Source organism: Bidens hawaiensis, unplaced genomic scaffold (assembly GCF_021521415.1).
Source record: "Bidens hawaiensis isolate Kalapana, Puna unplaced genomic scaffold, B.hawaiensis_p1.1 tig00019091_1, whole genome shotgun sequence".
Lineage (NCBI taxonomy): Eukaryota > Viridiplantae > Streptophyta > Magnoliopsida > Asterales > Asteraceae > Bidens > Bidens hawaiensis.
Genome location: NW_027492901.1, coordinates 184,914 through 209,878, shown reverse-complemented (window position 1 = coordinate 209,878; position 24,965 = coordinate 184,914). Strand labels below are relative to the sequence as shown.

Here is a 24,965-nt window from a genome sequence, read left to right as displayed (position 1 = left end):
CTTGATCAACCTAAACTTGCTTGTTACCTGAGACTTTTTTTTCTCTCTCGATCAAATCCAAGTGAGAGATTCCTTTTATTTTATCTAAAAAAACAAAATTATTTTATCTCTAAAAAAACAAAATAAAAATAATCAACTTCTTGGTTTCTTGCTTGACCTTTTTTTTCGCAATTGCAAAGAATCAAATAACGGGCAGTAGGTGATCTCGAACACACAAAACAATTGCAAATAGGGATGAGTGTTTTCGGTATCGAATCGGTATCAAGTTTTGAGTTTTCGGTATCGGTACGGTACTAGTATTTCCCGAATTTTGCACGAAATACCAATGCCGAATATTTCAAATTTTCAGTATCAGTACTGGAAGTATCCATGCTCATTCCTAACTGCTAACAGTTGTTGGTGGCTATACAACCAGCCTTCGCAAAAGATGAAAAATTAAGAAAAAACTTTTACTTTTCTTTTTTGAATTCAAAGTAGCCACCGCTTAAAATCACTTTCAAACAAATCTTTCTGTCAATTGTAAATCTCAACCTTCTTGCTACGATCAAACTCTTGTGATCGACCTCTTTCTTCGAACCCTGGTGTGAACTTGGTATAAATTGATACCAATTGTTGGGCTGGACGGAACAAACAATTATATCAAACAAACAAACACGAGATATTGGGGTGACAATCCGGCGACTCTTTTCATATAATCATACACCGTGTGAATGTGGGATATAAATCTCACATGATCTTTCGATCTTATCTTATCTTATCTTATATTATCCTACTCTTCTCTTCTAACAAAAGAAGATAATGAGAGATGTGTGGCATTCACACTATTAATCCGGGCTAAGTTTTCCACCTAAAATTCAATACTCTGTTTTCATTAATTTCAACTATTCATAGGTCAAAAACGATTGGGTTATTTGGGTCATAACAAAATTGGATCATATAATAACCCATCTAGGGCTATTATATTTGTTATCTACCTACTCTAATCTAATGGAACGACATATTCATTCATCAAAAAAGGCATAATGTTAGTTTCATAAGTAGATAACAATCACATTGTATAGTTCGATTCTCATCGTAATAACACTATAGTTTTTTTTATACACAAAAACTGTTTGATGAATTGCTCGAACCGAAACTCACTTCAACAAATCGATCAATTTGTCATGTATAGTTCTGAAATCCAAACGCTCCATTCTACATGCAAAGATATATTTTTATACATTCCTTTAAGATCATTTTAAGGCTAAACCAATTTGATTCGATAGACATAACTTACAAACGAATGGGTTTTTAGTTTAATTCATTGGTGATGTATTTTCTAACTGTGAATCCACTCCAAAAGCCTTTATGATAAAGTTTCATTCAACTCTAAGTTCGACTTTGGAAAGTCAAACCAATTTATATTTGTTGTGTAGCACAATGGACATTGGACAAGGATTTTTTATTTATTTTTTTTTATTTTTGAATATCAAAGGCATTGTTATTGGTTTTTCACAAAATATGATCAAACATTACTAATTCTTATGTAAATTGTCTTTGGAGCAAAAGAATAGACTAATTTCACCACAAAGTCAAAATTTTGCAATTCTTAGATGGCGTACCTTTGAATGACAACTAAAAGCATAAGCATAAGCATAGGCATACCAAATTCATTCTTTAAAAGTTGATTTGTTGAGTCGTGGTTTATTCTTTTTGCTATTTTTTAAAGATAATTGATATCGAAAATACCACTGAATATAAGAAAACCCCACTTCACGTTGCAATGAAATTCTAGAAGAGGGCCCTGAAATTCAATTTCGCTTTAGGCCTCCAAACTGGTCAAGTAGGCCCTGCTAAGCAAAATAGGTGAATCTGATATGCTAGAATAATAATTATTATTTACAAAGCTCCTTCAGTGACTTGATTGTGATGATTAACAAGAGTTTTCTTGTGCAGTTTTGAACATGGGCGTATTGGCTTGATACGTTTAGTAATTTGCTTTCATTTATTTTAATTGTTTGTTGGAGACAGGGACTATTATGGCCTTTTATTATTCTTGTGGGTTTGTTTTATGACTTTGGTTATTATGGTTTTGTTTTAAGAACCTTAATTCGGTTCCTGGAAGGATTATCCAGAGAATCGTTTTTTTCCTATCTCTTAGCTTCTTCCTAACCCTAACCCTAACAAGTGTATCAGAGCCGTTCCGATCTCTCATCGGAACTCCTCGCCGCCATGACCAACACTCGCAACCAGGATGTTGACAACACCCTCAAGTCCCACGACAAGGCCATCAACGACATCCAAGCCGCCTTATCAGCCCTCATGAAGCAGCAGGAACAGTCGTCCAAGCAACAGGATGAGATCTTGAAGGCAGTTCGTGATAAAACCATTCAGTCCTCAGGCAGTTCCTTCGGTTCCTTCTCTGGCGGCGATGCAGAGACAAGAGGTACCAAACCCTTTCAGATCAGTAAGATTGAGTTTCCTAAATTCTCGGGCGTTGATGTGGAGGGGTGGATCTATCGTTGCGAGCATTTTTTCTCAATGGATGAGACCCCAGATGAGACCAAACTTCGGTGTGCGGCAGTTCACTTCGAGGGCGATACACTCCAATGGCACCGAGGCTTCATGAAAACACGGAATGCTACTGTTGCAGAAATCCCGTGGAATGATTATGTCAGATCTATTTCAGCGTGTTTTTATGATGCGTTGTTTGAGGACCCGCTGGAGGAAATGGCGTCTCTAACCCAAACCGGTTTGCTATCGGAGCTAAATACTGCCTTCGACTCCTTATTGGACAAGGTATCATTGACTGAAACCCAAGCAGTGAGTCTTTACGTTAAAGCCCTCAAACCAGACATTAGGGGACCAGTTAAGATGTTTAAGCCACGTACGTTGCATGAGGCGTATAGGTTGGCCAAGAGCCAATCCCTAAATAACGAGACCTAGGAAGAGAAGTTTGCTGGAGGGAAGTGGAACGGGGGAGCTCCAAAGAGCAGCAACACAAAAATTATGCCACCCACAAATGCCACAAAACTACCTCTCCTACCTACCCCCAACCGAGCCACCAACCTCACAACCAAACTGGCAAACAGTCGCTGTCGTCTCACTAGTAAAGAGTTGGAACAAAAGAGGGCAAAGGGCGAGTGCTTCTGGTGCACCGAAAAATTTGTACCCGGGCATACATGCGCAAAACCTCGTAAGCAACTTTATATCATCGAAGCCGACGATGATGAGGAAGTATCAGTGGAAGAGGTGGGATCCGACAAAGAGGATGAAGCTGAACATCAGATCTCTATCCATACTTTAACGGGTATCCCATCTTACTCGACTATGCGGGTGAGCGGATCGATGGGGACCCGTTAACTGCACATACTTATCGACTCGGGATCTACACACAACTTCCTTAAGGACAGATTGGCAAGGAAGTTACAATGTGAAGTGCTGACTATATCACCGGTGACCGTAGGGGTGGCGGATGGAAAGAAACTCACTAGTACCCAAGTTTGCCGAAACTTCCAATGGAACATGCAGGGAAATTGGTTCACAATTGAAGTACTACTGTTGCCCCTCGAAAGTTATGATATGATCTTAGGGGTGCAATGGCTCCTACCGTTGAATGATATTTTGTGGAACTTCCAAAAAATGACGATGAAGTTTGAATTAGCAGGTAAGAGTTATGAGCTAAAAGGATTGCAAAATAATTTGTTTGCTGTATGCTCCCTTGAGAAGGTGAACAAACATGCGAGGGCAGGAGACTTACAGTTATTTAGCTTACATTTAACCAATGGGGAACACGGTGACTACCATTCTCGAGTGGTGAATGTCCCGAGTGAACAAGAAGGAGCCAACCGGTGGAAAGAGTTGGTGGCACAATTCCCACAGGTTTTTCAGGTACCCACGGGTTTACCGCCTCAACGCCAGTTCGACCACAAGATCGTGTTGAAGGAAGGTACTACGCCCATTAGTATACATCCTTATCGATACCCTGCGGTTCAAAAAGATGTGATTGAGAAAACCACCCGTGAGCTGTTAGATTCGGGGGTCATTCAGAACAGCCAAAGCTCCTTTGCGGCCCCGGTAGTTCTTGTAAAGAAAAAAGATGGCCAATGGCGAATGTGTATGGATTATAGGCGACTCAACGAAGCTACGGTAAAAGATAAATTTCCGATTCCACTTATCGATGAATTATTAGATGAGTTTGCAGGAGCGACTATTTTTTCTAAGTTGGATCTACGATCTGAAACAGCGTTTCGCGCTCACGAGGGGCATTATGAATTCCTCGTTATGCCCTTTGGCCTAACCAACGCCCCCGCCACGTTTCAAGCCCTTATGAACCACATATTTAAGCCCATGCTTAGGAAGGGAGTATTGGTTTTTTTTGATGATATTCTCATATATAGCCGGAGCGAGGAAGACCATTGTCAGCATCTAGAACGGGTCCTTACGATGATGCAAGCTAACAAGTTGTTTGCTAAGGAATCAAAGTGTGTATTTGGGGGACAAGCAATTGAATACCTCGGCCACGTTATAGCGAAAGAGGGAGTGAGCACAGACCCGAAAAAGATTGAAGCAGTGCAACAATGGACGATATCAAAAACAGTCAAACAGCTCCGAGGTTTTTTTGGGTTAGCCGGGTATTACCGGCGGTTTATACGTTCATTTGGGATGATTGCCAGGCCACTTACCGATTTGCTGAAAAAAGACGCGTTCAAATGGGGTTCCGAGGCACAAAACGCGTTCGATAGACTCAAGAGTGCCCTGTCATCGGCACCGGTTCTTGTGCTACCAGACCACACCAAGCAATTCGTGGTCGAGACCGATGCATCCGTGGGTGGAATAGGTGCAGTTCTGATGCAGGATAGGCACCCGGTTTCCTTTTTATCCCGAGCTCTATCACCAAGACAATATGCTTTATCGGTGTACGAGAAAGAGTTATTAGCCATCATGATGGCAGTGAAGCAGTGGCATTACTACCTTATCACGGGCCCATTCATCATTCGTACTGATCAGAAAAGTCTCAAACACTTGCTTACACAGAAGGTAACCACCCCCTCACAACATAAGTGGTTAGCAAAGCTCATGGGTTATGATTACTGCATAGAGTACAAAAAGGGGCGAGAGAACGTGGCGGCGGATGCCCTATCACGTGTGCAAGGGACGGATTTGTTTGTTACAACGGTTTCACAAATCGAACCACTTCTTTTAGGCCGGATAATAGAAAGCCAAAAGAATGACATTGACGTGCAACAATTGATAAAAAAAAGTAACAGGTGATGGGGGCATCTCCAAGTACAGTTGGAATGGGAAATGGTTAACTAGGGAAAATCGAATGGTGGTGGGCAACGATGTAGCCCTATGAGAAGGAATTGTAAAATTGTGTCATGAATCGCCGGTAGGGGGCATTCGGGAGTCCGAGCCACGGGACAACGGATTAAAGGGTTGTTTTTCTGGAAGGGAATAAACAAGGTGGTACGACGTGTGTTAAGGCGTTGTAATGTTTGCATGCGGGCAAAAAGTGAAAATGTGGCATCACCGGGTCTTCTACAACCGCTACCGGTACCGGATATGATTTTCACAGATATATCAAATGGTTTTTATCGGCGGGCTGCCGAAGGTTAAGGGTAAAGATACTATCTTCGTGGTGGTGGATCGGCTCATGAAATACGAGCATTTTATGATGTTGGGTCATCCTTTTTCAGCAAAGGATGTGGCTCAAATTTTCTTAGACAATGTCTACAAGTTACACGGGTGCCCAAATTCCATCGTCTCAGACCGTGATCCGATCTTCTTGAGTTCGTTTTGGACAGAGTTTTTGCACCTTCAAGGAGTCGAGGCCAAACTGTCAACGGCGTACCATCCCCAAACGGATGGGCAAACCGAAGTGGTGAACCGATGTCTAGAGGGTTACTTAAGATGTATGGTTATGGAGCGTCCACGCACATGGGTCAAATGGGTACCGCTAACAGAGTGGTGGTATAACACCACGTTTCATTCATCGTTGGAACGAACTCCGTTCGAGGCTCTTTATGGTTATCGACCCCCTTTGCATATTCCTTACATCCCTAAAGATGCAGTTGACCACGAAGTGGACGAAGTAATGCGAGACAGAGAAGCGGCTGCTCGGGTGCTAAAATAATCCCTTCTAAAAGCCCAAAACCGCATGAAGCAACAAGCGGATAAACGCCGATCGGAAAGAATTTTGAACCGGGTCAGTGGGCATATCTCAAGCTCCAACCGTATATGCAGAATTCTTTACGGGTCCATAAGCATTCGAAACTCACTCCTAAGTATTTCGGGCCATTCTTGATTGTGGAGAAGGTGGGAGCGGTGGCATACAAACTCGACTTACCGAAAGAGGCCTATATTCACCCAGTTTTCCATGTGTCGTTGCTCAAGGATGCAGGTGGGCCTCCGGAAAAGATTGTCCCGTTACCGGTGGAGGCACGATTTATCCTTCAGCCGTATGCGGTGCTGGATCGCAAGTTAGTGAAGAGGGGTAACCGGGCAGCTATGAAGGTGCTAATACATTGGAAGGATCAGACTACTCAAGATGCTACATGAGAATTCTTGGATGAATTGAAGCTGCGTTTTCCGGACTTCACCGAGCTCACTCTTGAGGACAAAAGTGGCTAAGGAGGGAGTCTTGATAAGTTTAGGAATTTGCTTTTATTTATTTTAATTGTTTGTTGGAGCCAGGGACTGTTATGGCCTTTTATTATTCTTGTGGGTTTGTTTTATGACTTTGGTTATTATGGTTTTGTTTTAAGAACCTTAATTCGGTTCCTGAAAGGATTATCCAGAGAATCAGTTTTTTCCTATCTCTTAGCTTCTTCCTAACCCTAACCCTAACCCTAACATGGCTTCTGCGGAAGAATAAGAGAATGCTTGATAAATCTATCAGAGAGAGAGAAAGAGAGAGGCAGGATTTGCAGACACAGGAGAAGAATTTGATTGCAGATGTTAAGAAAAGTGCCAAACAACTGAACAAGGCCAAATGGTAAATATTAGGGATAGGGCTGTAAACGAACCGAACGTTCGGTGAACTGTTTGGCGGAAAGTTTGTTTGTCTTTTTGCCTAATTTAAGGCTTTTTAATAAGTCTTTTTTAGTTTTAAACCATAGGTTTTAGTAATCCTGGGAGTTATTAAGGTGATGGCAAACGATCTAATTAGAGCACATCAAATCGAGAAGCCTTACAAATGTTGTATATAAAGAGATTTTCTCAAATTTGTAAATTTATATTCTAGACTTCTTATTATTTGTACTATATATTTGATTTATCTTTTATCTTTAATTTTGTTTGTTTCTTTCAAATTAATCATCTTATTTATTTTAACATTTGGCAAATCCCGTTACAAGGGTTCTGAAGCTAGTAAATTAATAAAATACTGTGTTTTATTAACTCAAAATCACACATGATATATAATATTTAATAATTAATATGTTTGTAAACACTTAACATATATTTGAATTTAAATTAGTCTTACATGCAAGTGCGCACTCCACACATACCCGCTTGCATCAGACCATAATTTAAATTCTCATTGGTACTCATGTTCATTTCAGTTACATAAAACAGCCTGTGGCACTAAAATCACTAACAGCTTCATTATTCTGTTCACTATTTCTACACTCCTTTAGTTCGCTTTCAATTGCCTGCTTTGCCGCTTCAGCCATTTCAGCTGTTTTTAAAGCATCACTTAGTGCAGCTTCAATATCCTTAGTTTCTTTCATGCTCTTCTCCAGCTTCTGAAGTGTTAGTTTTTCTCTTTTCTTAATCGTTTCCATCTGTGACATCGCGGTTGCCACTTTCGAATCGGCTGCTTTTTTTGCTTCCTTAATTTTCTTATTCAAAGCTTCGTATTCTTGAGCTGTCAGCCTAATCTTATTCTCATCCTTTGCAGAACTTTCATCTTTCTTTGAAGTCTTGTTTCTTATTTGTTCATTCGCAAGCTCTTCTGCAGCTTTCGCCTTTTCGAGCTCTCGAAGAGCAACCTCCAGCTTCTCTTCTGCTTCTTTGTTGGAATTATAAGACTGTTCTGCTTGTTTTATAAATGCTTGTTCTTGTTTCTTCATTTCCTCTTCTTCCTTTTTTGCCTTTTCGGCTTCAGCTTTTGTTTCATGTATCTTTAACTCTAATTCATGAATTCTATTTGTTGCTTTGTTTAATTCTACCATAGCCTCTTTGATTTCCTGTTTAATCTTGTCTAGTTCTGCTTGTTGTTGCTCCTGTTTTAAGTCTTCTTCTCTTGACAATGTAACGTCCCGTTTTACTGTCTCAAGAGCATGTTTTAATGTTTCAACCGTAGCTCTAAGTGAAGACTCTTCTTGTTTAACTTCATCAAGTCGCCATTTGGCTTCATCTACTTCTAATTTAACTTTTTCTAACGCCTGCGTATCTGCAACACGAACGTTACTCAACTGTTCTTCTAAAACATTAATTGTTTCATTTGTTTCTTCTAGTTGGTCTCTTAAATTTCTAAGTTCTGAAAGTTGATGTTCTTTTCTCAATGACTCAATCTTCATGTCTAGTTCTTCTTTTGCTTTTCTTATTGATTCAGCTCGCGCTTCTTTCTCTTCCATAAGATTAACATGTTCTTCGTGTGCTTTTTCAGAAGTAAGATTGACCCGGTGAAGGGCTTCCCGCATCTTCGCAATGTCTTTGGAGAGCTCAACCATTTTCTGTTGGTTAACTTTTACAGCATGTTGTGCATCTGCAGCCTGTTGAAAAGCAGCCAACTTAGCTTTTAAAGCAGCATCAAAATCTTGTTTGAGGCTAGTGAGTTCTTGCTTGATTGAAATAAGTTCATTAATGGACGTTTTATACCGATTTCTTTCAGCATCGGCTTCTTCTTTCCATCCATTAACTACTTGGCTTTGCTTCGATTTCGATTGTTCAAGTTCTTGAACTCGAACCTTTGCAGCCTCTGCTGTCTCCGTTGCTGATTGCTTCTCTTCACTTATCATATGTAGCTTGTTAGTTAGCTCCTGCATTGACGTATTGGTCTTTTCTAAGTCGCTGCGTGCTTGAGCTTTTGTACTTTCTGCATTTTTTAAAAGCTCTTTAAACCTGTCAAGCTCCTTTAGTGTCCAATGTAGATGTGCCTCCTTCTCCAAATCCCTCTGTCAATATGCATATTACCATATTCAATCAAAAGTTGAGGGCAATAAATAACTTATTTAACGTAATACTACATGGATCGGTGATAGTGTGGCATACGTGTGAAAAAAGGGGCCATAAATGTCAAACTGATCAAAGATATTCTTGAGTTTTCATTTAATAATAAAATCTTTAGTCATCACCAAATCATGCAATTTATTAGTCGTCGCATTAATTCCTTAGTTATCACATGTAAGTTTTTAGTTTCAGTTTTCCCTATAAAAGGAGCTCCGTATAATGGTCTGCGTATTAAGTATTCACCAACAACATTAAGATCTCATAGCTAGATGTGTTTGTATGCATATATGCATACCTCTTCACCAGTTTTTCTAGGTCTTGCTGATCTAGGTGATGCTACTCCAAATATATTGACAGCAGCTTTAACAGATTGGAAGGGTGCGCTTGTATCGACCTCACCAACAGCGCCTGCATTATTAGGTGAACCTTTGGGAGAACCTATTGCTTGTCTTGCAGTGGTTGATACCCCTGGAGAAACTGAGATTCCTCGAGTCGGAGAAGTGGCCACATTTTGGCGAGTTCTTACTTGAAAACCAAACATTGCCTCCTGCTATCCACCCCCTGTGATGCATATAACTCAAAACTATCACTAGATCTTATTATATAAAACCCTAAAAAAGGAAACAAGTAAGAACTTGTTTGATGCATTTATTATATTTCACATATGAGCATATTTGGGAATTTATAAACTAATGAAAAACCCGTAAAATTATGTGCATCACATATCAACTATTTATATGAATACATGTATACAACGATAGTAATAACATGGAAAAGTTGATCAAATCATAATATCATATCATTTAATTATGATATTGATATATCAATAAATGCCAACTAATATATTCTCTAGGTACGTACCTTGAAAGCTAAATTTTGTCCTCGTGTCGTGACTCAGACGTTCCTGGTCGGATCCTTAACAAATCTTTCACGCTGCGTCTTGTTTTACGTAGCAAAATGCCTCATCCTGAACAAGAATGCAAGAAAAAAAAAACTGAAGGAATCAAGATTCTCTCTTTCTTCTACCTAGTGGCGGACCATAGTCTATTTTCATTAGGGGTGATCGGGGGCTTGACCAAAATTTTATGGGACAAGATCGGGAATAACAGGATGATTGAAATGGGAGAGACGTGAATAACAGGAGGATGGCGAAAGAAGGCCAGTCTGCTTTTATGGGAGAAAGATAACATACACAAGCTCAAGATTGTTCTTTTTTGGCATATCATTAGGGTGGATGAGGAAGAGGAAGAGGGTGGTGTTACTAAATTTAGAAACATCTTCTTGTATTATTGATACGAATATGATGTTGTTTTGAAAGAAACTTGCGAAGGGAGAGGACGATCATGAGGTTTTGGAGACATTCTCGGGTATTTTATATATATATTATTCATGCATGTATATATGTGGCGCAAAATCTTTTACCGTTAGCATATGAAAAAACAAACACCTCCAATTCACAAGCCAAATACATATGATATCTTGAATTTCTTGATTTATTCTCTCTCTGCCCTTTAAAGTTCGAACATTTAATTCTAGCTAACCAATTTCTCATCCCATTTCTATTGTCCGTAAACTAACCAAAAATAGTTTATTTTTTAGATAGGTGTACATATTTATACACTTACAAGTTTGTTATACATAATTCTTATTTGTATATTCATAACACGGGATTTGTCAATCTAACTATATATTAAAGCAACACATAGTTTTCATATGGCATTTAATTAATTAAGCTATTCATAGAGAATTTCACCTCAAAAATTTTCAGAATTATAATTTACACCTAATAAGTTATTTAATTTTAATCTACCTATTTATACTATTAAAACAAAATCATTTTTCCATAAGGTATGTTATTATGAATCCATAAGATAAAAATATGTTGTACTAAACATATTTTTAGACATATAAATATATTTTAATATGCCTTTGAGACGGCATGGTATGTTATTACATATATTATTAAATTTAACTTTTTTGTTATATTTTTTAACTACCCGTGTATTACACGGGCTATATCCTAGTAATAAGAATAAATAAGGTTTGTTATTTGAAATAAATGAATTAAAATAAAGGTAAAAAGGAAAAAATATATAGTACAAACAATAGAAAGTCTAGAATCTCAAATTTACAAATTAAAAAAAAATCTTTTTATAAACAACATTTGTCAAAATTGTTTCAACTTATTACCAATGGATAGCTATGATTTATAAGACATATTAGAGAATTAGAATGAAATTATAATTCATTTGTTAAAATTGTTTTGGCCTATGGCACATGGATAAGTAGGATAATAAGATGAGAAATTAGTTATAACTCATCTGTCAAAATTATTTTGAACGGGATGAGAAATTAGAGAACTGAAAATAAAATTATAACCTATTTACTAAAATGGTTTTATCCCGTAACCTATAAATAGGAAGACTGAATACGAATAACGATTAGGATAAGAATAAATATGAGACCACTATATTATCCTTATTATTTTCTGTTATTAGTATAGTTGATTAGATATCGTTTATGACACAATAAGTTTTACATTAAGCAATAAAATATTATTTGGTAAGAGGTAAGAGAAATAAATTATAATTAGTCTTCTCACATTGAAGAAAAAAATAAAATGTTCTTTTTTCAGAAACAGACACTATTACTTTCAAGAGTATCCAAATCATACCTACCCTCCCACCCATCAATATATCAACAGAGACAATGGTAAGAGACGTTGACCAGCACTGCTCTCTTCCTCTATCTGAAACAAAACCACTCAAAGGACGCTTGGTTTATCAACTATATGCCACCTCAGTGTTAGTCAGCATATGTCTCATATGGGTTTACAGACTTTCCCATTTTCCAGCCACCGGCAGATGGGTTTGGCTCATCATGTCACTCTCTGAACTCTGGTTCGGTCTCTATTGGATTCTCTCTCAGTCTGTGCGCTGGAACCCAATAACTCGGTCAACTTTTAAACAAAGGCTTACTTTTCCTCCGGCTGTTGATGTCTTTCTGTGCACAGCAGATATAAACATTGAGCCACCTGTCATGGTGATCAACACTGTGTTATCAGTGTTAGCTTATGATTATCCACCTGAGAAGCTAACTGTTTATCTATCCGATGATGATGCGGGTTCGGAGTTAATGTTTTATGCTTTGTTGGAAGCTTCTGCGTTTGCAAGACATTGGCTGCCCTTTTGCAGGAAGTTTGGACTTAAAACAACATCCCCGGGCGCATGTTTTTCGAATGTTGAAGACCCGAATGAGGTGTTGGATGATTTGCAGTTTTCCCATGATCGGTTGCTCATAAAGGTTTGATCTTTTTGGTTTCTTGTTTTGTGTAAGTTGAGATAAATATTTTGAGCTAATATGTATGCAGAAACTGTTTAACCAAATGCAAGATCGAATCGAAGCAGCGACTAGAATGGGCGGAGTGTCCCAGGAAACAAGAGAGATGCACAAAGGGTTTCATGAGTGGAACTCTGATACAACTTCTTCTGATCACCAGGCTATTGTTCAAGTATATGAATTTGTGTGTTGGATTGGTTAAAAGATTTAATCAGTTGCATTAGTGAATATCATCAAAATGGCTATCTTGACCAATGAGTTTGACAACATAGTCTTGGCGTTTCAAAATTTTTCAATCAAACAGTGTTTAAAAAGTCTCGGTATATTTTAATCTCGGTGCAACAGATTTCAACCTTGCATAGCAGATTTCCATTTGGCGCAGTAGGCCATTCTGCTGCGCCATGTGAAAATATGTGGTGCCAGCACAGCAAAGTGTGCTATGTGGAAGCTTCGGTTGGCTAAAACAATTAAGTAAAAATAAGAAAATCGTTAAGAGACTTATGTAAAAGAAAAAAGTTTTGGCTATTGCGTCAAACTTGCCAGTCAAAATGGTCATTTTGGTGGTTTTGCCTATATTATAACCCTTTGTAATATTCTTTTTTGTCCAACATAGATATTGATTGATGGCAAGAGCTCAATGTCAGTAGACATTGAAGGGCAGATGTTGCCAAAGCTGGTATACGTAGCAAGAGAGAAGAGAACACATTACAGTCACAATTTTAAGGCCGGCGCTTTGAATGCACTGGTATGGTATCCGGCGCTTTGAATGTTCTTTAATATTAAGATGTCTGTGATAAGTGAAGTAACTGACATGAACAGATTAGGGTATCGTCGGTGATAAGCAATAGTCCAATTATTCTGACTGTAGATTGTGATGTGTACTCCAACAATTCAGAAACAGTGAGAGATGCTATGTGTTGTTTCTTGGATGAAGAGAATGGAAACAAGATTGCTTATGTACAGTTTCCTCAAAGTTCATATAACATCACAACACATGATCTGTATGCAAGCTGTTTTAGAGTACCTAACGAGGTCTGCAAACTACTCTTGCACTTCTTACAAATTTATATGATCATATGTTTTTTACTGTCTTATTGTTATTAAATAGTTGGAAATGGGAGGCATGGATGCTAATGGAGGACCTTGCTATATAGGTAGTGGATGCTTCCACAGAAGAACCGCGCTTTGTGGAGACAAATACTCCAAGATCTTTAAACAAGAATGGAATACAGAAAACACCATAAATGAACAAGAAAGCACGGGTGTCCTCCAAGAAAGATGCAAACCGTTCGCAAGTTGTACCTATGAGAAGGACACACAGTGGGGAAAAGAGGTTGGTCTAAAGTATGGTTTTCCAACAGAAGACTTTGTTACAGGTTTAGCAATACAGTGCCGAGGCTGGAAATCTGCATACCTTAATCCAGAAAAGAAGGCATTTGTAGGAATCGCACCCACGACACTGTTAGACATATTAGTGCAGCATAAAAGATGGTCTGAAGGCCAATTCAGTATACTAGTCTCAAAATGTTGTCCTTTTATATACGGGTATAAAAGAATCCCCTTCACACTTCAGATGGCATACACACTTTACTTATTGTGGGCTCCAAACTGTCTGCCCACTTTAGCCTATGTAATCATCCCACAGCTCTGTCTGCTTAAAAACATACCCTTGTTTCCAATTGTGTCTAGCTTATGGATACTGCCATTTTTGTATGTGATCATAATTCGGTACATATATAGTTTATGTGAGTTTGTTTTCTGTGGAGGGAGTGTGAAAGGGTGGTGGAATGAGCAACGGATGTGGCTTTTTAAACGCACAACATCCTACTTGCTCGCATTTTTAGACACGCTTCTTGGGCAACTTGGGTTGTCTGAGCTGGGATTCACGGTCACCCCGAAGGTGGTTGACAAGGTTGTGTTGGAGAGATACAAGAATCATGTTATGGAGTTTGGCAGTGATTCAGGCATGTTTACAGGTTTGGCGTTTATTGCCATGATCAACCTTTTGGGGTTGTTTTGGAGTTTGAGGACAATGTTTATGGATTCTGGGACAAGAGTGCTGGATCATTTGGCGATGCAGGTTGGATTATGTGCCGTTGTCGTGGGAATTAACTTGCCTGTTTATGAAGGACTCTTTGTTCGGAAAGATGAGGGTAAAATGCCAACTTCTGTCACATGCAACTCAGTTATCTTGGCTTTGATAGTTTGTATGTTGGTGGTATACTCTTAATAGTTGACGGTCTATAATGGCTGTAATTTTTCAAACCCCGTGGATTCATATTGTTTTAAAAATTGATTTTGTATTGAAAATGAGGTGTAAAAGAGTTAAAAGAGGAGTTTTACCAATCATTTAAACTGGTAAAAATTAAAGAATATAATTGCGCATTCAACGACCTAAATAATCTTATGGCCACATAAACCCACAATCTTATGGTTTTGGTCTAAAATATCTTTGATGATATACCACCACAATGTATAGATAGATAACAAAGCAATCTACAAAGCAATACAGGTTACATCACTCCACTACAAGTCAAACTATGTGCTACTGCACTAGCTGCTATAAACTGAAAACTACCATCAACACAAAGAATACTACATTACTACATAAACGACTCCGGCCCCAGAACATCTGTGACACGCAGTCACTGACTATCCATTTATTGTTGTAACAATTGGTTGTAAATTCTGTCTGTCATCTTCTAACTGAACAAGATACACCCCGGGATCACACGCTATTTGCCTACAGATTTCCCAACTCGCACCTTCCAAACAACCTACATTCAACAGAGAATGGAAATAAAAATTTTTGGAAAACTTGGAACAATATGAGAAAGATGAAGAGACGATTGATTACAAGAGGTGCATCATCAGGAAACTCGGCATCATCTTGTTTATCTGTTGATTCATTTTCTGAATTATCACTTTCATCTTCCTTGGTGGAGATTTCCATTTCTGCAGGGTCTGATCCAGATCCGTCATTCGGGCTGATGTTAGCTTTTTTGGCTTCTTTCTTTACAGAATCAGCTTTGGTTTCCTGAGAGGACGCGGTATCACTTGAGCTACTTTCGGCATCTTTTATTTGTTTCTCCTCCCCTTCTGAGCTTTCTTCCGGCCTATTATTATTACTCAATGGTTTCCCTGTTTTAATAAAGAAACCACAAAAAGATAAAAGTTTAAAACTTTTGTCAAAATTACAGATTTTAGATACTAGAGATAAACATACTAACCTTCTCCTGTGTCCAAGCTGTCATCTTTAGAAACTGTTGTAGGTTTAACCTCAGTTTTAGAGTCGGTTTCAGGGTCAGCATCAGGTTTGGATGTATCAAGATCTTTGCTTTTTTTCAGTTTCAAATATTCAGCTCTTTGTGACACCCCTTTTTGCCCTTGCTTCAAGTTTTTTCTTGGAGTTCTTTTGCCTCTTACAGTAGATGATGGTGATCTACCATCATCATCCCAATAAAACTTCAGTAAAAAGCATCTGAAATAATAAAATAAATTAAAATACCCTACTCACATGTCGATTAATTCCTTGGTTTTCTTGGAGCTACCAGATGACTTGATTTTCTTCTTAGACGGTGGACTGTTTGACAAACGTTTCAGCTGCACGCACAAATAGAACAGCATTAGAAATCACTAGGATTGATGTTATATTATTTTTACTATTATTAGTAAGAATAAATAAGAGATTAGACCTGTTTAAACTTGTGCTCTTTTTCAATAAGTTCCCATCGCTCCTTTTCTAGATCTAGCACTTCAGTATCCCCATCATCATATAGTACCTTCAACATGATATAAATTAGTGGAAATAAAAAGTTGTAAATAGATAACCGTTTTGAGCATGCAAACGAAGCTCACCACGTGTTTTTTCTTGTTACGATCACAAGACTTCACAACACCTTTATAAAACCTGTCGATTATAAATCAACGCAAATTATTGTGATGCTACGAAATTTATAGAAATAATAATAATAACTTACGTCTTATCCATAGGCCACCAGACTTTTATGCGTTTGCCAACCAAGTCCTTGTAGTTACTTGGAGTTTCATCCGAGGTGCACTAAAAGAAGTGAAAATGTGTGATCAAAATATGAGTATAGAACTTAAGCTTTCTACATGCTCTAAATAAAATATTAAAATGCCAGTCAAAGTCAAACCTTTGCTAAAACTGAAACTCGTCTTCTTTTTCGCTTCCTGACAGGAGTCGACTTCTGATTGTTATCAGTCTCCACATGCTTTTTTGGCTTCACATAAAAGAACAGACAGGACCGACAAATATTAAAATAAAACTAGAAATAATGCTAGATCAAAATTCAAATTGATGCTTAACAAACTAAAACAAACAATACCTCCAAATCAAGGTCATCAGTTTTATTGGAGTCTTTTTTACGTGCAGTAGCTTTATCAGCACTTGGTCTTGAAGGAACCTTGTCATCATCTGAATCATCTTCCATTTTATTGATATTAAAAGCGGGCCCACTTTTGAATCCACTACTGACAAAAGTTGACCTCTTTTGACTTTTTGCAGAAGATGATGATCTTCGGCGTTTGGGTACGGGTACAGAGACATCAGTTAGATCAGCAGTCATACTTTTCCTCTTCAGCTTTGCTTCACTTGTTATTTTACCATGACCATTGCTTGAATCGAATTTATTTGGCGAATCCACATTGTCCGAATTTATTTCTTTTAACATTCCCAATATATCAATATCATTCTCAGCTTCCACAACAGCAGGTGTAGACCCGTTGTTCACAACCTTTTTCGCCTTTGATCCTTTAGCTTTTAGACGTTTTAACATCTTTCCTAAAGGCACATCGTTTCCATCTGTTTCACTGTCCTCCTTTATTGTATCATCCTCGTTGGTTTTTGATGAAATCTAGGAACAATTTTTATAGAAATACACAACTTTTTCGTTAGATCATTTGTTTGTAGATTTGGTAACTTATACTGAAAGAAAAAAATAACTATAAGAACATACATTGCCATTAGCATCAAAGATAAGGGAATCAAAGTATGCAAGGACATTCTCTTCAGTCAACCATGTTTGACCTTCAGCAACCTATAACAATTAGAGCATGTTACAAAAATATTATCAAGATTTGCTCTTTCAATTCTACAAAAAGATGTGAAATAATCAAAGTTACCTCTGTATCAATCTCTTCTTTCTTCTCATCTTCTTTGATCTCTTCTTTCTTTTCATCTTCTTTAATTTCTTCTTTCTTTTCGTCTTTTTTGACTTCTTTGTTTTCATCTTCTTTATTCCGGTTTTCTTTGTTCTCGTGTGGTGTGTACAATTCTTGAGGAAGCGAAACAGGTACAACCGGCTCATGAACGTCTTCTTTGTTTCTTGCTAATCGCTTGGTGATTGACAAGCAAAGATCACAGATTGCATACGAGTTCTGAACATGAAATGCAAGTTATGAATCTAAGATAACAGACAGCTCAGACTTATAAAACATAACTATAGGACAATGCACCTTTGTAATATTAGCATCTACAGCATCTTTGAACCTCTTGATACTTCGAACAACAGAGCTTATCAAAATAACATCTTCCTGTTTTAGACCAACTCCAGATTTTCCATCTTTATCTCCACGTGCCAACTTGGAAAAAAACATATACAAAGTCTTAAATATTGGTTCATATGCTTTGATATCCTTGCATTCATCAGTGTTTGGACATGAAGGATGATGAGCAAGTGCATGGACCAAGTAGGAAAGAACGTGTTTCAGGTCACACGTCTCAATGACTTCATTCAGATTCTGATTTTCCTGCCAAATCTAATATTAGTAAGATTTGACAGTCAGTTGTAACTTATAAAATATCAAACAAGCATCAAGTACCTCTTCCAGAAGACTGGTTTGGGGACTGAAATCTAATAAGAAGGCACAAACATATTTGGAGTCCAAACTCTTGTCTTTTATGTACTGATGTACTTTGTTGAGAAATAGTTTCTTAACCTCGGGGAATTCAACCTGCTTGTGTCATAATAATAAGTAAACCGTGATTATCATATGATTAATCTAGAAAAAATATAATAAGTAAACCGTGATTATCATATGATTAATCTAGAAACAATATGGTAATCTAAGTGACAAGTTTACCTCTGATGTTCTCACGGTAAGGTGAAATATATTAATTGGAATTTTCTTATCCCAGTGCCTTGATAGACGTATAATGGCCTTAGCAGAAGCTAGCTTTAAATGGGCCTTATCAACAGAACTGGTACAAAAATGATAGCATTAATACCATGAAATTCAAACTTAAGTAACTAAAGGTACTACCTTGATTCAATGTCTTTTGAGATTTCACCGAAAGAAAGCAAATTCTGAAGTTCTTTTAATAGTGCATCAATACCGACACGAAGATGTGCATCTTTTACTGGCAGGTAGCTCTTTACCAGAGTTTTAATGCCAAATATCTATACAACGAACTTCTAAGTTCCATGAAAAAATTTCAAAACATATCTTTTATTCTCGGTAAATTTACCTTTAATGAACAGAGTTCGCTCCTGGCATCCCATGAATCTTTGGCTTTATCTCCGGTCTTCTGAAACATAATGAAGAAAATGTGTTACGTTATCTTGATCATATTAATCAAAATATCAAATGTTAAGTATATAATCATACCTGACTGCAACTTAAGATAGATTCTTTTATAAAGCCAACAACTTTACTCTCTTGTGTTTCAAACACCGGCATGGCAATCTGTGCTATACACCCTAAAGACTGTAAAACAGAGGGCAGATTTGTCCTTTTCTCTAGCACGTCCACTAATCGCTGCATGGTTCATATCAGGAAGATAAAACCAGAACAATCAATAATTGTTTATAATGAAGACCAAAAATAACCCATGAAACATGATAAATGAAGTTTGAACCTTGTATAGAACAGAAAGTGATTTGAGTCCTTGATCCTTCGTAATGGCTGCCAACGCGTGTACAGCATACTTAGCTTGCTTCCTACTACCTTCCAAGCATATTTTTTCAAGTATGAGGTCCAGTGAACTGCATATAAATATTACAAAAAGACAACTTGAAAACATACATACAAAAAAGATTCTTCTTCTACAGAAATTAAAAATATCCAAATTTCAAACCTAGATGATTCTCCCGATTGTTCACGTATTGTTTCACCAGCTTTTGCTAGAACTTGCAAAGCACCTTCCTTGATGGCCTCGTCATCCTCCTCAAGAAGATGAGCCAAGTCTTCTTCCATCCCACTTAACAGCAAAGGACTGAAGCATCCAAGACTCTGTGCATAACTTATTCCAATTATTTGTAAATATTTTACAAGCAGTAAAAAGGGAAACTATTTATGTAACAAATGAAACTTTACCGTAAGTATATGCATGCAAGCCTTAGTTAATAACTTGTTCTTGTCACATTTCTGTAGGTCGGTCACTACAACAAGATCTTTGACAAACTCCTTATCAAAGATTGTGTATGAGCATTTTATAGAGAGGGTGGTTAAAAGTTCATAAAGTGGATGCTTCTCATCAACAACTTTGGCCAACTCATCCTGCCCAATAACATAAAATATAACTTTTACTTGTCAATTGATATATTAATTACATCTTTTAAACGGTTACTTACGCGAAGGGTTCTACTTTTAAGAGAACTAGTGGTGGGATCCAGTAGTGTTGTCAATATCTTCCAAATGTTATCTCTGTCCTTTGATTGATCTAAAAACGGAAAATCTGCTTCTGCTTTTGTCGGATTAACAAAACAGTTAGATATAGATCGTATACAAAGTGTGGTTTTCTTCTGTAGATCTGGAGCATCATTCTCCTGTAAATGCAAAACGCAATCTTTTAGCAGAATACACTTTGTAATTTACACCTTTTGTTTACTAATTTATATTTATGTGTACCAAACCTTATATGTCTGCCTATGTGAAAGATACGCGTGCAACTCTTGTTGTAACCTGCAATCCGGAAAGAAATCATATAAAATACGTATTTTACAAATAAAATGTATAAATACGGAATTCACAAACCTTTGTTTCTGCTCAAGTATTTTCTCTAAAGCCTTCACCTCAACTTCATCAAAAGCTGAAAACAGTTTGACCCACTTTTTGACCTTATCTTTGACCGTAAATTCAGCTGGGAATAGGGATGTGCATAGAATTTGCTCAACCATGTCCAGTCTGGAAATGGTAAAATTCAATCACATCAGTACAAAAGGTGGAATAATAACTTATATGCCCTCTAATTTTGCCAAAATAACGTGACGTACCCAAGATCTTTGTCGTATAAACATTTCAAAATTCTTCCAGGAATCCAGTCGTAGTCATCATTTAAGTTCAATCCACCAAGTTGCTTTGAACACCAGATTCGGTATATATCAGATAGCCTCTCCAATGTATACTTTTTCACAAGAATCTGAATCACAAAAAGAATATGAGTTAAGGTTATCCATGTGTACGTGTTTAAACTGTAAAGACAAGATATAAGATGGAGAATAAAAGGATGATTTTACCGATTTGTCCTCAAGGTGGGCAGCAACAAGCTTAATGGTATCAGATGAAACAGAAGATAGCTCGTGAGAAGCAACATCTAGAACTACTGCAACTGCCTGCTTTCGTATACTTTCATCATCATCCAACAGGCGGTCACATATCGCACCTAACATGTGACACCAAATTAATATTATATAGCATGCAAGAAACTGAATGAAGGTATGAAACAGTGTAAAACAAAACTTACCAAGTAACTTAGAAGCGTCTGCTCTGAACGCGTCAGACAACAGACCCAGTTTGACCTTTTCAAGGACAGACATCCTGACCTCAACATTATCGTCAGAAAATCTTTTAAGGAACTCCAAAAATAGGGGATTAAATGTCTTGGGGATGGTAGATTTCTGGCCTGCAAAAAGGTCTCCCACCAGTCTTACTGCCTTTAAGCGAAGGTCTACTTTATCTGCCTATAAATGCCAAAAGTTTAATTTAGTAAGACTTTATTTGGAAGATTTTTGTTATTGTAATGCCAAATGTAAATAAGAAGTGTTTGGACTTGCGTTATGAAACTAATATTGTGGCACTTTTAAAGTCCCCTATTTCATAAAAACGATCTTTTTGCTCATTTTGTCAACTAATTCCATAAACAATCAGAATCTTCTAAACATCTGATCATTACGACTTTGACCAAACTGCTTATTGGAAAATCATTTTCAAAATGAACATCCAAAAACTCCTAAACAGAGATAAGATATGCTAGTGATTACCAGTAGTTCTTTTGTTAGGGTTGGCACAACTTTCTTTAAGATCTGAGGAGCAGAGTGATATATATCATAGATAACTTCATGGTAGTCAATATCATGATTTGAAGCTCCTGACATTGATGATAAAATAAACTGCTTTATCCCAGATTCAAGTTTTCCAGCACATTTCCTTATAACACTCATACCCAGCTTCCTTGCTGTTGCACTTATATCCTAAGAAATTAAGTTGACAACTTTCTAATCAGCACAATTGATGGTAAATTGGTAATAATATAAACAATGAATATTATAGTAACTTACTTTCTTATCACGGCCTAAAGCAGATAACACAATGAGTAAAAGGTCCTCCCCAATATCCTCACTTTCTTCCAAAAGAACAGCCATTATTGTCTCCATGGACGCAGTAACAATTTCAGTATGCTCGTCACTAGAGAAAACAAAACAAATCAGTCAATTGTTACACTTATCATTCAAGTTTCAACATTAAAACTAAAGTTAAAAAAACTGAACCTGGCAACACTGAAAAAAGTTTTAAACATTTCATTCACTAAATCATCACATTCAAGATCCAACATCACAACAAATGATCTGTACTTCGCTACTGTGTCCAGTATATTCACTATCCTCCCAAAAGACGGATCTTTAGTATCTTTTAACCCTTTAAAAGTGCTTACAAACAAATGAAAGATGTCCTGAAGCAAGCGAAAGAAACAGTTAGTACCCAAAACATAAAACGACCATAACCGAGTAAAGAAAATACCTTCAAAACATCATCATCATAGGGTGCGTCAGGGGCGGTAATTCTGGTTATCTCACAAATGCATACCGCAGCAAGAAGCTTAACTTGTTCATCTTGATGCTTTAGGTATTCCGGCTTGACAGCATTCATAAGAGTTTGCATGGAGTCCAACAACGCCTTTGTTGGTGATTGGTTCATTCCAGAGAGATACCCTGCAGCTTCCTGCAGTTACACCATATCCATTTATCTACTTACCTCACATGAATTCAGTTATAAAAACAGGTCTTATTTATACGAACAAAAAAACTACTTATACCCGTAAATTACTAAACTTTAGTATAGAACACATACCACCACTGCTTTATAAAACTCATTGTTCCAAACTGAGCCCTAATTTTAACCTAATTATGTCTATCAAACCCATAGTTTTCGTCAAAAGACAAACTTTTTTGTCAATTATCAAGAAGTCAGAAGATAAACTTTTTGCCACAATAATAAACCCTAAACCCCCAAACCCACAAAAACACTCATCTCAACACCAAAATCTAAAAACTCGAACTTTGAATTACAATTCAAACCCTAAACCAAACTCGCCCAACAAAACCCTAACTTTAAGCTAAATTCCCACCCAATTCCATCAAAACCCATGAATTATTCCTAAAACCGCATTACCCAATACTCAATTAGCAACCAATTAAGCAAACAAAACATGAAAATAACATTACACGACGAGAATTGTTGAAGGTTACCGTTAGGAGGGTAATAAGAGCATCTTTAGTTGCAGGTGGGTTCAGAAGGTTGGATCCAACTTCCTTGAGTTGGGTTTGCAGCTGCTTTGCAGCCATGGATTATTATTATTATTGTGAATTTTGAATTGGGTGCTCAGATCGGCATCTGAAATTGGAGGTGGGAGAAAAGGCAGAGTCTGTGTGTGTGTGTGTGTGTGTTTGAGTGAAAAGAGTTAATTTAGGGGTGTCTATGACTTCGGACCGATCTCGATATATATGCATGAGTCTCCTTTACTTCACAAGTTTTCAACTGTTTTTTTTTTTAATGTTTTTCTTTTGGCTTTATTTTTATTGAATTAGTGTCTTAAAACCGTATTTTTTTTATTAAGGTGTATGAGAAACCTAATTAAAATATATGAAGATTATACAAGCAGGCTGTCTGTGAATTGTATATGAAGAAAAAAATGTTGGATAAGAGCCAAGAGTTGCTGGAAAAACTATAAATATTAGAGGGTTATTTTGATGTGTGTTAAATAGTTTAAATTGAAAGTACCATTGTTGATTATGACATGGAAATGATATAAAGCATTGATTGATAAGGATTCCATGTTTGAAGTTTGGAGTTACGAGTTGTCATGATGAAGTAGGTCAGAAAAGTGAAACGACGGGACTGGATATGGCGTTGAATGGTCAGCGTGAAACAATTGAATCTGGTAAGTGAATATAATTTGTTAATTAGGGGTTTGGTTTTAAGCATTTAAGGAGCGTATACGTTAGTGACAAAGTATCAGGCGGGAAAAAAGTCGTTTGATTTGAAAATTAGGTGAAATAACATATAACAATTAAAGCGCGCTGAAAGTTTTAAAAAGCTGTTAGAATTGCATTAAATGACACAAAAACTACCAAACCGCGTTATATATGTGAAGAATTGTGAATTGGAGGCTTGAAATTTTATCACGTTAAAAAGATTAATACTGGAAACAAGTTAAAACATTGTTAATTGTGATATCGTACTTCCTAAATTTAATGTATGACTATATTACGTATCAAATTAGAAACTTTTAGGTCACTATACTTGTACTTAATTGCGTTTTCTTGGTTGGAATGTGTGTTAATATATGCGTACTATAAAACTCAAAAATAAACATAAAAGAAAGATGGATGTGACACCAATCATAAATAGATTTAAGGGTATTTAGGTCCTAAATCTCGAATTTTTACCCACTTGTTTTTTAAAGTACAACATAAAAAAATCTAGTAAAAAAATAAAAAGAAAAAACAATATAGCACGAGAAATCAAGCACAAAAAATATAGTAAACCACATAAAATAATTACGAAAAATCCATTACAATAGATATAGCACCAAAAATCTAATACAAAAATGTAGTACAACAGTAGAAAAAAAGACATTTTTTTGTATTTTTTTTAATTGTTATTTTTTATACTTCAATATGGTACTCAAATTAAAGATAAAAATGTTTGAATTTATGACGAATTTTTTTAATAAAAAATAATACCATATAAAAAACACACAATCTTATAAGTATTATTAATTTTGTATTTTTGGGGTTTGTGTACACATTTTAGTTTATTTTAATATTTGTAGACAAAGAAAGAGAAACGGAAAAACTAAATGATAATAATAAAGGTATTAGCCAATAGGAGTGTATGGAGGATTATGAAACCTCGAAAGAGTTAGACCGTGTGTAGTAGATCTATGGGAGGACGTTTTACCTCATGTGGCATCACGCCATCATAAGGGGCTTTTTGACAAAATGGAT

At 36.9% G+C, this 24,965-nt stretch overlaps 3 protein-coding genes across 3 annotated transcripts; 1 reads left to right on the top strand and 2 right to left on the bottom strand.

The window, feature by feature from the left end:
- Positions 1 to 7,544: 7,544 nt before the first annotated feature.
- LOC143557723 (WEB family protein At5g55860-like) lies at positions 7,545 to 10,043 on the bottom strand. The gene is made up of 3 exons (XM_077046728.1): positions 10,018 to 10,043; positions 9,452 to 9,717; positions 7,545 to 9,101 (listed from the first exon to the last, which is right to left on the bottom strand). Exons 2-3 carry the CDS (start codon positions 9,695 to 9,697, stop codon positions 7,545 to 7,547), a joined length of 1,803 nt encoding a protein of 600 aa, XP_076902843.1. The 5' UTR covers positions 9,698 to 9,717; positions 10,018 to 10,043.
- Positions 10,044 to 11,865: 1,822 nt separating this feature from the next.
- LOC143557722 (cellulose synthase-like protein E6) lies at positions 11,866 to 14,725 on the top strand. The gene is made up of 5 exons (XM_077046727.1): positions 11,866 to 12,459; positions 12,527 to 12,667; positions 13,109 to 13,240; positions 13,315 to 13,527; positions 13,604 to 14,725. Exons 1-5 carry the CDS (start codon positions 11,866 to 11,868, stop codon positions 14,723 to 14,725), a joined length of 2,202 nt encoding a protein of 733 aa, XP_076902842.1.
- A 422-nt stretch (positions 14,726 to 15,147) lies between these two features.
- LOC143557721 (sister chromatid cohesion protein PDS5 homolog A-like) lies at positions 15,148 to 23,321 on the bottom strand. Its single transcript, XM_077046726.1, has 31 exons — positions 23,205 to 23,321; positions 22,477 to 22,677; positions 22,227 to 22,408; positions 22,017 to 22,143; positions 21,720 to 21,929; positions 21,203 to 21,419; positions 20,976 to 21,121; positions 20,733 to 20,878; positions 20,494 to 20,643; positions 20,373 to 20,421; positions 20,091 to 20,285; positions 19,834 to 20,016; positions 19,595 to 19,749; positions 19,376 to 19,502; positions 19,126 to 19,275; positions 18,986 to 19,045; positions 18,781 to 18,917; positions 18,601 to 18,718; positions 18,340 to 18,471; positions 17,974 to 18,267; positions 17,641 to 17,895; positions 17,475 to 17,555; positions 16,845 to 17,372; positions 16,653 to 16,739; positions 16,476 to 16,555; positions 16,354 to 16,405; positions 16,191 to 16,277; positions 16,013 to 16,098; positions 15,726 to 15,937; positions 15,343 to 15,636; positions 15,148 to 15,272 (listed from the first exon to the last, which is right to left on the bottom strand). The coding sequence occupies exons 1-31, from the start codon at positions 23,298 to 23,300 to the stop codon at positions 15,148 to 15,150; spliced, it is 4,962 nt and encodes a 1,653-aa protein (XP_076902841.1). The 5' UTR covers positions 23,301 to 23,321.
- Between the last annotated feature and the right edge of the window lie 1,644 nt (positions 23,322 to 24,965).